Source organism: Myotis myotis, unplaced genomic scaffold (assembly GCF_014108235.1).
Source record: "Myotis myotis isolate mMyoMyo1 unplaced genomic scaffold, mMyoMyo1.p scaffold_m19_p_2, whole genome shotgun sequence".
In the NCBI taxonomy this organism is placed as follows: domain Eukaryota; kingdom Metazoa; phylum Chordata; class Mammalia; order Chiroptera; family Vespertilionidae; genus Myotis; species Myotis myotis.
In genome coordinates, this window is record NW_023416324.1 from 119,703,492 (window position 1) to 119,720,314 (window position 16,823).

General features: G+C 34.9%; 1 protein-coding gene across 6 annotated transcripts in view; it reads right to left on the minus strand.

Moving 5' to 3' along the window:
• The window catches only part of ROBO1 (roundabout guidance receptor 1), a 448,126-nt gene that overhangs the window by 136,008 nt on the left and 295,295 nt on the right, over positions 1 to 16,823 (minus strand). The window contains exons 2-3 of one of the 6 annotated variants that reach the window (XM_036349271.1): positions 14,541 to 14,621; positions 13,181 to 13,263 (exon numbers count right to left, since the gene is read on the minus strand). The exons of the other annotated variants lie outside the window; for them this stretch is intronic. Of the exons in view, the coding sequence (XP_036205164.1) occupies positions 13,181 to 13,186 (6 nt within the window). The 5' untranslated portion in view covers positions 13,187 to 13,263; positions 14,541 to 14,621. The remainder of the gene's footprint in view (positions 1 to 13,180; positions 13,264 to 14,540; positions 14,622 to 16,823) is intronic. 6 annotated transcript variants of the gene reach the window in all.

Here is a 16,823-nt window from a genome sequence, read left to right on the forward strand (position 1 = left end):
AAATAAATATATATATGACACATAAGTGTCATCATACAAATTTTTACAATTTTCTAGAAGATTAAAGGTTCAGAAATATTCATTTACAATAACACTGTTTGATAAACAGAGTTAACATGATGAGTAACATTTTTAGAGTACCAGGGTTTAGAAATTATTTTTTTCTAAAACCCTTGATTATTTACCACTGTTTTCTACTATTTTGCAAAGTAAATGAGATGAGAGGTTTGGAATTACAGCTTAGTGTATCATCTTTAAACAACTCACTACTAAGTCTTTTGGCCAGAATATCTCTTCAGAACAATTCTGTCAATGCTGCTGGATCTGTGACCTACAGAACAGCTATCAAGCTGTTGTAAACGGCAGGAGAAGTGCTTTCCTTGGGGTTAAGACTTCCTAATGACAATGAGATGCAGGTACCCAGATGGCCCGTCACAGCCCCCAGACATTCTCCTTGTTGAAATAAACTACAGGACAGTTTTAGATGGTCTCTAAGGACTCCTTTCAAAAGAGACATGCAAAGAAGAGTCACAATGACAGCTTTTATTTCTTTAAACTTATAGCGTGAATTCAACAACAACAATAAACTAAAAAAAGAAATAGTTATTTGAGCAGAGAGAGAAAGTTGGAACAATACCCATTCCTTTACAACCTGGCTGCAAGAGTATCAATCTTCAATGTAAACAATTCAGATTAAAGCATACCTTCTAACATACACCATAGTATCTTTTAAAACAATCATCCTTTATTGCATTCTAAATTAAGCAAAATCATGGGGGGAGTGTAATTATATTGTATAAATGATAGACAAAGGATTGAATAAAATACACATCTCATAGCAATTTAAAAATATATAAACAAGTAAAACAGAATTCATATAATTCAAACCTTACACAATAGCAAAGAAATTACAGTCTCTCTTATTTGGCAATATTTCTTGCTCACACTTTCAGGTAAGTAATTCAATATGGGTACTTAACAGAGAAGCCATGTCTAGAATAAAATAATTTCATGTTTTTAGTAATTATGGTTTAATATCATGAGATATTTTATATTTCTGAATATACACATTCATAATTTTGTTGTTGTTGTTTCACTCTTTGGAACCTAAGTTTTTAAAAATATATTTTTATTGATTTCAGAGAGGAAAGGAGAGGGAAAGAGAGAAAAACATCAATGATGAGATAGAATCATTGATTGGCTGCTTCCTGCATGCCCCACACTGGGGATAAAGCCCACAATCCAGACAGGCCTTAAATTTTAATATAGTTGGTAATCAGATAGAGATTTAAATTTTTGACAAATCTTCATTATCAAAAATCATTGATATAAAACAATTTATTATTCTAGTATCATTTTGGAACAACTTTCAAAAAATTAATTTTTATTTATTCTATTTATTTGTACTAATCTTGTCACACAAAAATAAATTTTTTAAAAATGATATCATGGCCTAGCCGGGTAGGTCACTTGATTACAGTGTTGTCCCAATACACCAAGGTTGCTGCATGTTTGATGCCTAGTCAGGGCACATACAAGAATCAACCAATGAATGCATAAATAAGTGGAACAACAATCGATGTTTTTCTGTGTCTCTTTCTCCCTAAAAATCCATAAATAAAATTTTTAAAAAATGATACAGGTATCCATTACCTCAGGATTTTATGCTTAAGTCTCAAACATAAGTTTTATTTTAGATAAATATATAAACAATAAACCAAAGTCAGCCAAATCACCTTTCTTCTTCCTGGATAACAAAGTTTATTATTCTTTCTACTTTTCATAAAGGCTATTATCACAATGAATTTTTTGAAAAATTGTCACCTCTCCCTATTGTTATTTCATTCTGATTCACAGAGACCTTACATTGAGAGAGATTGAAGTGGAGGAGGAGGAGAAAGAAGAGGAAGAGGAGGAAGGGGGAATAAATTATTTTAACTATTATCCACTCATTCTTTTGATTAGATATTATCTGCTTTCATGCTGCCCATTCAGAGGCTGTTAGGCAGCTCCGTGACTAGCTCCATGTGGACTTGTGACACAAACTGAGCAGCTGTACCCCAAAGGATTAAACTAAGAAAAACAGATTATACGCTAATATTTACATTTTTTAACTATAGATTTAAAATTATATTGATTCAGTCAGATTTCAACCACATTGTAAAGAGTTTTCACTGGATGTTACTAATTCATTTAATATGTCCATTCTTATGCAAAGCTCATTTCCTCTTTTAGAGCATACTTAAAGTATAAATAATGTTCTTAGAATTTGCAAAAATAAATCTTATATAACAAAAGAATTTTGGGGTAATAAATATTCATTGTAAAGAAAATATGAAAATGACAAACTGAAAGCAATTAAATGACCATTCTACATTTTTCTTGGTGACATTGAAAGAAGTGTCATTATAAGAAGACAACCATTACTTGTTATAGATCTTTCAACTGTCCTCTTAGGAGTGGAATTAAGAGAAAAAAAATAGGCCATTAAGATCTCTCCAATGGTGTCCCATATTTGCTTGGGCTCCATGCATACAAGAAACATGATCCAATTTCATTTGTTTGCTGGTACCCTTTACAATACCATTTAAAAACCAACATGAATTCAGCCAGGAGTTTAAACACACTTGATCATCAGAGAGAAGCAACAAGAGACTTAAGCAGAAATAGCAATTATCCCAGTGGGAACACATGGCTCTGTAAACAGCTTGGTGAGCTGCCAGCTGAGAACTTGGGCCTGGGAGAATTGCTGCCTAGGACTATGGCTGCTGCCTTTCTCTGTTATTTCTAGTTCTCCTACAAAACTTTGCATTTGTTCCTTATAGCAACTTGTAAATTGGTAGTTGGCTGTTTGCTGCTGCCGATGCACATCTAGGATAATCTGATTATAGACTACATGGGGAGGAGCTGTGTTGCTAATTGCAGGTAAGTGGGAGCCACCCTACTGAGAGACACAGTAAAGTTAAAGAGAGAGGATGATTTTCTCTGTGGAACTATATATTACCACTTTCTATCTAGTTTATATCACCAGAGGACCTTTTCATGAATCCTACTTTTAGCAAAGGAATAAAAGAAAGAAGAAACACAGTCTCTTTAAAACACGCCTATTTTGCTTAAGTGTGGCTCAATGTCTATAGGAAGACATGGAATTGGCATTTTCTCCTCAACACCCACCCATTTTGTGGAGCCAGTCAGGGTTATGCAGCCTAAAGCAATCAACCCAGAAAGACCTCTTTATCGTATTCCAAACCAGGAGCAGAGCCTGAGCGCTGGTAAAATGGAGAGCAGACGAAACAGTGAAGGCTTTCTGCTGATTCCCCAGGTGTCTGGTTCCCCAAGTCATTAAGATCAGAACCCAAAAGTGAATCCTATAAAAGGAAGGCAACATAAAGAATGGTTTTGGAAGGAAATAGCCTTTGCTATCTAGCTCCTCAAAGTAAGAATGTTGATTGCTCTTTATCTCTGTGAAAATTCTGGGTATAACATGGTAGTTCTTTGCATGCATATGAAAACTTAATTTAACTCATAGCTATTAAAGTTAATGTATTAGTTCCTTCACAGGTCTCATGAAACAATGTCCTGCTGTTTTAAAGGTAAAAGCAAAGTCTTATGGGCAATTTTCATTTCCTACAAAACTAGGTTTGCTTTTTATCACCTCCTCCAACCATCTGGCTATAATTCGGAATTTACATACAGTCACTGTTAGGACAGCCTGAAATAAAAACCTACAGAGGAATTATGACTATACTCAAGAAATAAAGATGATAAATGCTCATAGTATTTGAGAGGAGAAAAGCTTATTTTCAAACACTTGGCTCTTTGGAGTTACAAGTACACCAGCTGAAAATGCTTTTCAAACAGTAAATCCCTTTTTCTCTCCACGGATTTTTATGTTTAGTTCTTCTCTATAATTTTGGTCCAATGTGAGAATTTCTCTCACTACCAAATGCCTTGCTAAGTTAATACCTTTTCCAGACACTGTATATTTTGTTATTCTTGAAATTTAAATTCACTTATATTCTGAAGAAGACATATAACCAAGATAGACAAAGTCAAATCAAGGTTGAGTATGCAAGAGATTTATAGATTCAGAATGAATTTATGGAAATCAAGTAAGGAAATTAAGAAAGGATAATTACTTTATGGAAGCATTCTTAATTTGCAAAAAAATCAATAAGACATTTAATACCACTTATTATGATTCTATATAAGTAAGAATAGATACAAATTGAAGTGAACATTCATTCCCAATGTTCACTATTTTAATTCCTAAGAATCAAAGGAGACAAGAAGAAACTTCATTGATTAATCAGAGTCAAGGCTCATCAGACCAGGGTCAGAGACAATATCCATATGACCAGTTGCTCACTAGCTCAGTTATTTGGTAAATGTGTGCTTCGTTTCATAAGGGAAGACACACAATAAGATAGAGATAAAACATCCCTCTTTCCACCACTTCAATATATCTACATACTTCCTAAGAGCAAGCAAGTAGGATAATTTACACATGAGAAAGATAATACAATCTTGGGAAGAAAAGTTTGTGCTAGAGCTTTAAACAAACTCTTCTTGGGTTACATTAAACTTCAGAATTATCCACATGCATTTCCCACTATTTCCTAAGAACTCATGATTAAATCATGGACAAAAAACAAAAGTAAATGCAGCCCTGTCTGAATGGCTCAGTTGGTTGAGCATTGTCCTGTGCATTGAAAGGTTGCCGGTTTTATTCCCAGTCGGGCCACATACCTGGGTCACAGGTTCAATCCCCAGTAGCAAATGGAAGGGTCAGTGTTGCTGTTGCTCTTGCTCCTCCCCAGTATATCCTCAGGTGAGGTTTTTAAAAATGTACCCTGCTGCCTTATTTCTATAGTTATCTGTGAAAATTTTATTTGAAATAGTCTTTCTCAGTCATAGTGGTTCAGTATTTTTAATTCCTCTAGCCTTAAGTCTGTGAGTTATATTGTTTGAACTTTCAGCTGAAAATCAGAATTTCATGAGTCCCAGGTTGCTTGCATACAAACCTAATTAGGAGGTTCCAGGATTAAGTGGTGGAAAATATCTGAGGGAAGTCATGTCAGTCAGTGGAAAAATTAAGGAACAAGATAAAGTCAATTAAAAAGAAAGCTTGATCTTATGTTCTTGCCTTTCTTCTGCATAGAATATAAATCTTATGATGGCAAAGAACTTATCATATTTAAAATGTAGCACAACACTGACAGAAGGCACACTAAGAATTTTTAAGTTTTGAGAAACTAGATACAATGTATGGGATTCTTTAATTTCAGTCATTATCTCTTCAGAAAAAGGCTTGATATTTTATAATTTGTTAGGAGTATATTTTATATTTCCTTGTAGAAGACAAATTCAAATTCTGATGAGTTCATGCCAAATTAATAAATACATTTAAATTCTCTAATGTTTTCAACAGAAGTTTTAAAGGACATAACAATTGCAAAAACATTAAACAATATGTCCTAAGTGTAAAATGCATTTGATAGTTTTCACCATAAACAGATAAAAATATGTCAATGAATCTGTGGTAAATTTCATAAATGTCCTACTAACATTTAAACACAATGTGGAGGACTATTGTTTTCATTAGTGACAAGCACTCTGCATCAACGTGTGCCTTATAAATGACATGGCTGCACATGCCACCTTTCACTTTTATAAATCCCACAAGGAGAGAGGTAGTTTCCTGTTCTGGAATGGGAAAGCTAAGGCTCAGAGAGTATCAGAAACTTGCACCAGATCACTTAGTAAATGGACTGGCACTCTTTTTATATAGACCCAAAGTAAAGCTTATATATAGAACTTTCTTTTGCATAGAAAACTGGAGTTCATATTTTCTTTGCTTCCTTCTTCACAAACTACAAATTAGCAATATCTTGTGAATGTATAGCTACTGAGCCCAGACCCAAGGCTTGGGGAAGAAATAGGCGCTGTTGTTGAACATCCCCTGAGGTTACTGATGGCTCTCCTTCCATCCCCAGGACTTAAGCCAGGCTGATTTGGACATCCAACCTAATTGCTATTAGTCCATCCAGTGGGGGTAAAATGTGCAAGTTTACACTTCCTAGGTGCATGTTATTTTTAGGAGAAATGTAGTTAGGTAAATTCTTTAGTTCCTATACAGAGGAATGACTCTTTCCATATAAACATGCGCTTACTATCATGGCATGTTTAAAATTTAAACAGAATATTTATGTTTCCCTAATAAAAATGGGGAGATCTTTTATATGAGCATGATGCAGAAGGCGGTATGGTGATGTAATACATCTAGGTAAGAGACAAGTGACTCTGTGAATGTTAAAAGGCAGAGAAGTAAGAAATAATGGATTCCTTGGTAAATTATACTTTATACACTCAAGGAGACACATTTCCATTATTTTCCACCAGTATTATACAGATCAAGTTCAAGTGCTCTTAAAATTTTCCCATACAGGAAGATGCTGTTAAAGGTGACTTTAGCATAAGCCTGTTTCTTGTGTGATCAGCCTTTTAAGCTTTGTGATCAACTAGGCTTGTAGGATTTAAGAAGAGAAAACTGGTGCCATCTGTTAGTAATTTTGTTAATGCACAGCAGATTATTTTACAAGTGTACAATTTATCATATTATCAAATTCTTTGGGTTTAAAAAGATAAAAATTGAAATGGTCAGATGTTACCAATACTACCAATTAGTACTTTAAAGCAACTAGCTTTTAAACAAAATACAGAATCTGCCGCCTTAGATTAGACAAGACATCACCCTCAGCATAAGATTTGGGATTATTCTTTTCAAAAGCATCTAAATAAAGTGACAATATGGACAAGATGAAGAGATAAAGTCAATCTTACCCAATTGTAAATAATGGAATGAAAATGCCACCCCCCTTCAACATGCTCAGATTTAAAATAACTTAAAATTTAAAGGCTGAAAATCATTTCTTTGATTTCTGCATTTGGGGCCATATTTTAAAGAAAGAATGCCTTGCACAATCAAGTGCATTTTTGAACCTATGATTTTTTTTTTAAGATTACCATTCATTCTGCCTGTGGTAGACAGAAAAAATATCTGGGCCATCACGAGCAAACACAAAAATTACAAGCAATTTGAAAAGTATACTTTTTAAAAACAGAGAATTTACCAAAAATATTTTGATATCATTTTCTCAGATATTTTCTAAATTACAGGTAAAATTTATAAGCAATGTTTTAAGATAAATTTTAAAACTATATCTTTAGAGAAAAACTTCATCTGTAATTAATTGAACACCTAAATAAACTGGTTAGAATACCATCCTTGAAATCACAAAAGATTGGACCTTTAATTCGGCAAACTACTTTAACCTATAATTAAACAAAGTGTTCCCAGACAGTAGTAGAATTCCACTAGTCCTCGGCGAGTTGGTTAAATTTAATGGCCTACACAAGTGAACCAAACTGCTTGGAAAGTGAAGAAACACAGCTGCTTAAAGAACACATATTATAAGGAAAAAAATTGGTGAAAATAATATTTGTAAGTGTGCTTTCTATGTCAGAATCTGAAACTAATCTGAAATTCCTACAGGCTTTGGCATCTGACCACATTTGTTCATTTTCTAGTTATAATACTTCTGGTTGGTATACTGTATTGATAATTTGAATTATGAGGTACAGCTTTTTTGGTTGATTACTCAAATTTCTGAGACTTTCAGCTCTCTGGAAGTCTGCTCTGACTGAAGGATCATGGATCTTAAACAGCAGCATACATAGACATCAGGTTTTGGCTCAGTGAATTTCAAGAGCTGGTGGGATTCCACATGGAAGGCTGCTTAGACAGATCTGCTAGGCATTCCTTTGTAGTCTATAGTCTAATGTTGCTTTGGCTGAAACTAGCATTTTGGTGGGACTAGATTTGGGGGAATATATTCAAAACTGTTTTAGAGGAAATCTATTTGGTAAAATAAAAATCAGAAGGCCATAATCAAAAGATTTAAGGCTACTGACAATCAAGAGACAACACAAAACAGAATAAAACACCCACATTGTACTTTGCCAAAACTGTATAAGATTATTCTGATGTTTTACATATGTTAGGACTTTTACTCATACTGAAGTTTTTAACATTACTTAGAGGAAACTTGAAAATTTTTTAGTATATTGTTTCCTAAAGTGCCAAAAATCATTTGGTGAACTAGAAGAGATTTAGCCTTATCTCTGCATCCAAACATTCTTGCACCCTCTCTGCAATACTTAAGTCAGTTTATAGTTTACACAGAGTTGTAAGGACTTTAGTAGGAATCGCAACTAGGTGTCTCAAGGAATCCAGGCAAAAATTGGCAGGCAGACTAAAATTATAAAGCTCCATAAAGGTATACACTGAGTGGCCAGATTATTATGACCACCTGACATTTGTAGGCAAAATAGCCATACACTGCATTGTATGGAATATGGAAGCCGAAGTCCTGTTCGAACACCTTTGCTGTCTGCAGTTACCAAGATAAAACATCTCCAATTCACACAGGAACACAAGGATTGGACAGTAGAGCATTGGAAAAAAGTCATGTGGTCCGATGAATCACGTTTCCAGTTGCATCATGCAGATGGCAGAGTGAGAATTTGGCAGAAACAGCATGAAAACATGCACCCCAAATGCATGAGTACAAGCCTTCAAGCTGGTGGGGGCAATGTTATAGTTTGGGGCATGTTTTCCTGGCATGATTTGGGCCCTTTAATTTGTATGGAACAACGTCTGAATAGCACAACATACCTAAGTATCGTTGCTGATCAAGTTCATCCTATCATGTTGATGGCATATTCCAATGGAGATGGCTTCTTCCAACAAGACAATGTGCCATGCCACAGTGCTCATATTGTGCAAGAGTGGTTTCAAGAACATGAGGGAGACTTTACCTTGCTTAGGTGGCCCCCACAATCACCAGATCTCAATCCAATTGAGCATGTGTGGGACGAAATTAAAAGAGCCATCAGGCAGCTGGTTCCACAGCCATCAAATCTCACAGAACTGGACAGTGCTATTCATCAGGCATGGTGTCAGATTCCTCGCATCACCTTTCAACATCTCCTGGAGTCAATGCCAAGAAGAATCGCCACAGTATTGAAGGCAAAAGGTGGCCCAACGAAGTACTGATGGGGTAATAATCTGGCCACTCACATTCAAATATATCCCACATTCAAAAGCTGTTAAATCGCACTGTTTACCCATATCTTCAGAAAAAAATCACTTCTACTGTCATGGTAAACAACCTGCTTCCCTATTTATAATGTACATTTATATGGTCTTTTCATTTATTTGGGACAGTTGAAATTTTTATCACATAAACAGTTTCTTATTTTCCTTTTCCATTATTGTTTTGATGACTAAATATATCCAGAGTTCAGGCAGGTACACAAATAACAATCAGAACCAGAACACCCAGTACTTAATGAGTATAGAGTGTGCTACCATTTACAATGACAGTTAATATGTATTTCTCACTGGATCCCCACAATGAAACCATGAGCCGATATAGGGATTATCAGACAATTCATCTCACAAATGGAAACAATGGAATTTTTAGAGATCAAAATGTCCATAAGGTCATGAATTTAATAGATATTGAAATCTGAAGTTATAATGTAATCTTGTAATGCCTACGATTCTATTTTATTCTACTAATCCAGAATAAACATTTACTATGTTTCCATCATAAAATTTGAAAATAAAGGAGGCTAGGCCATAAATTTACTTTTTAATTCAATTCCACAGTCCTGTGATTAGATTATAGATTTATACCGATTTACCTTAAATTTAAATAATGGCTAACATTTTTATTTCTTAAAAAGGCTAACATAAATAGTGTGTATTACTTCATGTAAGATGGACAAAAAAAATCTGGTTCACTACACCAGATTCCTTTGACCTTTGTACAACAGAACTACATATTTATTTTGCAAGAACACAAATTTAACTTCTCAGGGAAAAGGGGCTCTATGACATCAGCTGCATTAAGTATGTTCCTTTCCTCTAGGGGAGGAGAGAGGAAAAGGAAGCAGCAGGCAGTGAACAATGAAAGAAATTGGAAAACCAGAGGAAACCACTAATCGAAGGAAGGGAGGAGGAGCAGATGGCTTAGGAAGGAGACGTGTGGGAATTTTGGTGAAAGGAAGCCATTGGCAAGGAGAGGGCTGAATGCCAAATTTGCGAAGGATCAGGAGGACACTGGGGATTTGAACGGGATGTGAATCAGCTGCTATTTACCTAAATATCACACCAACAAGGGAAATCAAAGAAACCTATAAAGACACGCAGGAAACAGAAAAGTACTGGAATAAGAACTGATGACATGTCACATTTTAACAATTGTACCTCTTTAGCATGGGAATAGGAAGTGTTAAATTATTTTTTATATATACAACTGAATTTTTCTCCTAGTTTCACTATGATTTTCTCATCCTTAACTTGCTTATGACAGAAATTACATACTTAAAACTGTTCTACTTATTTTAACTACTTTTTACTTACCTTGTATGAATGTGATTTCTCATTCACATATAAAGCAATTCCTTTAAGCTATCCAGGCTTAGGGTGACCAACTGTCCCAGTTTTCCCGAACCCAGGGTTTTTCCCAGAACTAAGGATTTTCAGTACTAAAACAGGGCAGTTCCCAGCAAAGCAGGATGGCTGATCATCCCACCTAAGTAAAAACCTAAAGAAAAAGCTACTAAATATGCTGGCTCATCATGTTAAAGCACGTTAATGCTGTAAAATTTTTTGCACACATCTCAAAGAAGAATAAATTAAATCTTAATACACTTACATGATAAGTAGGTGATATTGACAATGACATGGTTTCTGGTTGGGCTATGGCTTTGAGAGAAATAACTTATAATAAAATTATTTTCCCATCACCAAGTTATTCTTTTCAATTAAGTAAACGAAAAACAAAATCTGTTAAGACACGTAGAATATTTGTACCATGCTCTGTTCAGGACAGGTAGGAAAACAATAAAAAAAATTCAAGACACAGCTTATAACAAGGAATAACACAAGTCATTAAAAAATGCTTATGTCACAAAGCCACATACATAGAGGATAAATAAAGCATGTAAGAATTTCAAACATGAAAAGATGAATGTCTTTTAAGCTCTGCTATCTAAAATATTAAAATAAAATTATTTCTATATATAAAAGCCTAAGTGACTGTCTGACCGGTAGCTAGGATGCACACTGACCACCAGGGGGCATATGCTCTGACTGGTAGCTATGATGTGCACTGACCACCAGGGGACAGATGCTCAACACAGGAGCTGCCAAGCTATGGTAATTTGCAGCTTTGGTTCTTGAGTGACGCACCCGGAACCAGAGAGGAGGGAGCCCGATTCGGGGGTGCATCACCCGAGACCCACCCTCTCACAATCCGGGACCCCTTGGGGGATGTTGGAGAGCCGGTAGTGGCCCAATACCTGCACGCCAGGCCAATGGACCCCACTGGTGCACGAATCCGTGCACCGGGCCTCTAGTACATGATAAATGACACTCAAAGTTTATTATGAAGAAAATAACTCTAAAATTTCAGAATGAAGTTCAGATAGATCTCACTATTTACATTGTATTGTTATTGTGTTAGGTTTTTTTTTTAAGATTTTTTTATTTGTTCTAGAGAGGAAGGGAGAGTGAGATAGAAACATCAATGACGAGAGAGAATCATTGATTGGCTGCCTCTTGAACATCCCACACTGGTGATCAAGCTCAGAAGCCAGGCATGTGCGCTGACCAAGAATTGAACTGTGACCTCCTGGAATCGAACCATGACCTCCTGGTTCATGGGTCAACGCTGATCCACTGAGCCACGTCAGCTGGGCACTGTGTTAGTTTTTAGCTATATTTTACTGTATCTATATAAAATTTCCAAGCCACTACATAAATAATGTGGGGTTTTTTTTTATTGATTTTAGAGAGTGAGAGAGAAAAAGAGAGGAAGGGAAAGTGAGAGACAGAGAGAGTGAGAAACTTCAATTTGTTGTTCCAATTGTTCATGCATTCATTGGTTTGTTTGTTTTTTAACTAGCAGCTTTCATTTCATTTTATTTTTAATCTTTATTGTTGATAGTATTACACAGGTCCTCCTTTTCTCCCCATTAACTTCTTCCAGCCTGCTCCCTCTCCAACCCCCAATCCCTTACTAGCCCATTGTCTGTGTCTACAGGTTATGCATATATGCATACAAGTTCATTGGTTGATCTCTTCCCACCCACCATCCCCTGCCTTCCCTCTGAGTTTCAACAGTCTGTTCATGTCTCTGGTTCTTGTATGTGCCCTGACGGGGATCAAACCCACAACCTTGCTGCATCAGGACAATGATCGAACCAACTGAACTACCCAGCCAGGGCCAATAATATTTTCTTTAACTCAGTTTCCCATTATTATACAATTTCTCTTAATTCCTTAATTTTTCAGCAATAACTTTTGAAATGTGTACAAGTGATAATATTAAACCTGGCTAATCTGCAATTTGGATACTTAACATTCAGTTGATTAATTAACTGACTTAGAAAATTCTTTTTAATATAAATCCTCTTTCCCTAAATGCCACACGGTGACCAATTATCATCCTCTTTAGATAATCTTTTAATATATTTTAATGTAAGATTTCTAGAGTCCAAAATAAATAATTTTAGTTTATCTGAACTATAATCTTTAGTCAAACTTGACCATTTCTATGTCATCTTTTGTGAAACTACTAAACATCAAATTTTATAGATCTTTTATATGTTATACTTTTCACTACTGGACATGATATGGACTAATTCTCAAATATTCGAAACTTAGTTTAAAGACCACCATACCGCCACTGTGTGAACTGAAGTATCCAGACCCTTGTAAACTTAAAGATAATATTTCACAGTGGGAACTAAGAGTTCCTGTCATTCTGGGTTAAAATTTGCATTGGTAACAAATCAGAGTCCCTATGTATGTAGCAAAATCTATAGGACTCTATACAAAATGTTATCAGGGAACAAAAGCCAGTTGCCCCCATAATTGTCCCTCCAATTTGGAGTTAACCACTACATTAGTGAAATTTTAGCATTTTACTGACAGAGTTGTTGTCAGAATTAAGTGGGACAATATATATAAAGTGCTTAGAATAGGATCTGGCGCATAGTAAGTGCTACATTAAGTGTTCACTATCATCAATCACCATCATCCCACCATCATTGTTGTCAGTTGTCATCATCATAATCATCATCATCATCTTCTTCTTCTTCTTTATCTTCTCCAGAAGACTGAATTGACTGACGTAAGTGTGCCAAAATGGAAAAAAAAATGGCTTATTGAGTTTTGACACATTTGTTTGAACAATCTCAAAAAAATGGAGTATTATTTTTCTACTTGTTTTCATGGTAGACTTAAGCAGAAGAGCTTGCAACATTTCATAAACATTTACAGCATATTTACTATGTTCCAGGTATTGAGAAATTACTATTGTTTCTATACATATTCATTTACTAATCCAAATCAAAAGGTTTAATTGCTAGCCATAAATCATCAGATCTCATATATAAATACATACAACTATCATTTGTTTTATTAAATTATGGTATCAATTTGCTATCCCAATTTATAATATGTTGATGTACACCAAATAGTTGCTATTGTTTTAGGTACTATTGGATAGCTTAATATTTTAAGTTAGGAATACATTTGTTCTTATGCTTATAATAAGTAATTAAATAAGTTTTATTTATAAACTATTCTCTATGAGAAGTTGGCTATATTTCCTTCCATCTCTATGCATGCCATTCCTGAAGGATGTTCATCTCAGAGGCCCAGTAGAAAGCTTTGGGAAACTGATGCCTCAGACTTTGTGCAATTGTGTGTGATTCCAAAAATGGTGCTTATTTATAACACACTTAACTTTCCACTAAGATAACAATATTAAAATCACCCAGGTCAACAAATACTAGTATAAAGTAAGTGGCAAATATGAAAATAAATTTGACCTTTTTACAATGTTTTGGCATCAGCAACTTTCTCTTCCTTCATTACCAATGACTATTCATTCCATTCAGAAATCCAAAAATCATACTGAAACTTTTATTGGACTTTTTTGGGTCTACCTGTCAGATTTTATTCAACATAATCCTTTTATATAATTAAAGCCTTTTATAGTATGGGAAAGTATTTGTGATGTCAACTTTCAACTATATTTAACTTTCTCATTAATTCAAGGACAATGTTAGGTTTTATTTTTGAACATGAAATTTTTTTTTCAATATCTTATATTACTTTTCTTCTCAATAGTCTAATTTTGACAACCTTACACAATAAGGTCAGTACAATATTTCCAAAATGTAATGTAATAAAACAAGTATATCACTTTTGTAAGGTGTATCTAAATATTCTATATAAAAAAAAGTCTTTGGTCCTCTGATATATCTTTATGAGAAAATTTCATTTATTAATAATAATGGTTATGACTAAGTCTCAGACATCTTAAGTAAATCTATTTAATCCAGCCTGCCAGTTAAATAAACTACTTCTAATTCTAACTCTAAATATAAATACTTACATTTAGAGAAAAGATAAACATCATCTAAGGCCTCCAAATTATTCTCAGAACTGTGTGCCAGAAGAGTTCTAAAAGATTCTTCTTCATGTAGAAAAATAAGAAAATGCTATTTATATATCCCTGGTTTGTAATCATCATAGATCTAAAATTTGTCTCAGAATCCAGGTCAATGTAAAAAAAAAATGACTTAACATCAAAAAATACAGGTGCAGCTACAATTCAATTACATATTTCCCCTTTTTTGTAGGGTGTGTCTTTGTTCTCACAGCTGGGAGAGTCATACTTTAAATTTTCAACAAAGAAAGCCACCACATTAAAGAACTCTAGAAATTCCTATAACTAAAACTGTAGCAATAACCATGCAGTCTTCACTTGCCTTTCATAAGGGTATTATGGACTTTAATCTCTTGTTGGTCTGTACTCAACACATTTGGCAAAGTACGTGAACAATAGAAATGAAAACAAACCTTAGGAAAGAAGACTCACATAAAATATCTAATAACTAACATCTCTTAAGAATTTACTTTCAATTAAAAAAAAATGGAAATAATATTGGGTATTCTGTTTCTATTTTAAGTGTTTCCTTTGATTAGTTTTAATTTTGCCCAAAGGGAGAAAATAAAACAAAAACAATTACGATCTAAATACTGTAATTTTAAACCTAAACTGCTGATTTTTAATCTATTAATTTCCCGGCATATATAAATGTGCATTTTACCTCTAGTGTTTTATCAGTTTAACAGTCATAATTTACACAAAACACACAGATGGTCTTAGAAATAGTAAAAGTTTCAGATGTTACAACTTCCTAGCATATGGAACACTATTGTGAATCATCATTTTGGAATCATTTGAACGATTTTAAAATTATTTAGGCATTAACATCTTGGCATCATTTCATAGTCATAGGTTATATTGCAACTTTAAATTGTTTTATTTCTAATTGGTGGTGGTTCTTATAATATTGACTCTAAATTTACTGATATGCGGAGGAACTGGTACTGGTGTTGACAGGATAGCACCCTCTAGACAGCAAAAGGCAAATGAAGATCCTATAGTAATTTAATCATTAATGCATAAATCTTAACATTTATTCAAATTCAGTATATGATACAAAAGGATATTTCAAGATTTTTTATTTTAATAAAATTTATTAGAGTGGTTTTAAACTGTTAATGTCACAAAAATGCAGATACAAAATAAAACACACACACCCAAACCAAAAGCTTTCTGGTGAATTCCATTCTCCCATTTTTCAATAATATGTACATGCTGATGATTCCCATATTCCTCAAAATGAGCTACATTAGTCTGTGGTAAGAACTACTCTGTGACTTAATACAAGAAAGATTTATTTCTCATTCATTCTACATGTCCATCATGGGAAGCCAGATGTGGAGTGGAAAGTTCTGGGACACATGACTCTGGGGCGCAGGCTCTTTGGGTGGCCTTCCTGTTGTAGCTTCACTACCTGGAACATGTGGCCTCCTTAGAGGCCACATGGAAAAGAGCGTGCTGGAAGCTCCCTCACTAGTATTTAATATCTTTAATTTCCACTCACAGCCCATGAAGCTGAACTAGTCAGAGTGGTCTGCCCTACAGCGAGGAAGCTGGGAAGCAAAGGCTTTCATCTGCCCAGAAGGAGGGGAGGATTGCACAGCAATAAGTACTCGTTATATTCACCACAACACAATTTTTTCTCCAGCCTCAACCTCAACTCTGAATTTCTGACTCATGTTTCCACTGCCTAGTTGACAGTTGTGGATATCTAATAAGAACTTCAAAATTACAATGTCTGAAACTGAGCTCTTGATAACTTCTACCCCGAATCTCCTTTTTCTATAATTAACGACAGCTCAGTTAACAGCATCTCTATCTTTTCTGCTGCTCGGACCAATGCATAAAGGTAATCCCTGATTCTCCTCTTTTTCTAACAAGCCACATTCAATCCGTTAGCAGATTCTTACAGCTGTTGCTTCACAGCAGATCCAGGCTCTAACCACTGCTCTCCCTCCCCTCCTAGCAGACGGATCCTAACCACCATTTCCCTTTTGCGAAGATTACGGAAAATGCTCCCAACTTGTCTCCCTACTTCTGCCATTATCACCTTCCATGGATCCTGCGAAAACCCCTCGATGCTTTATACGTCTCTTGGGGAAAAGCCAAACTATTTGCAAGGACTGTAAGGTACTACGCAGTCTGGCTTGTTATCTCTGATGCCATCTGCTCCAAATCTCAACTTTCCTCAATCCACACCATCCGCTTTGCTCTTTTTTTAATCCG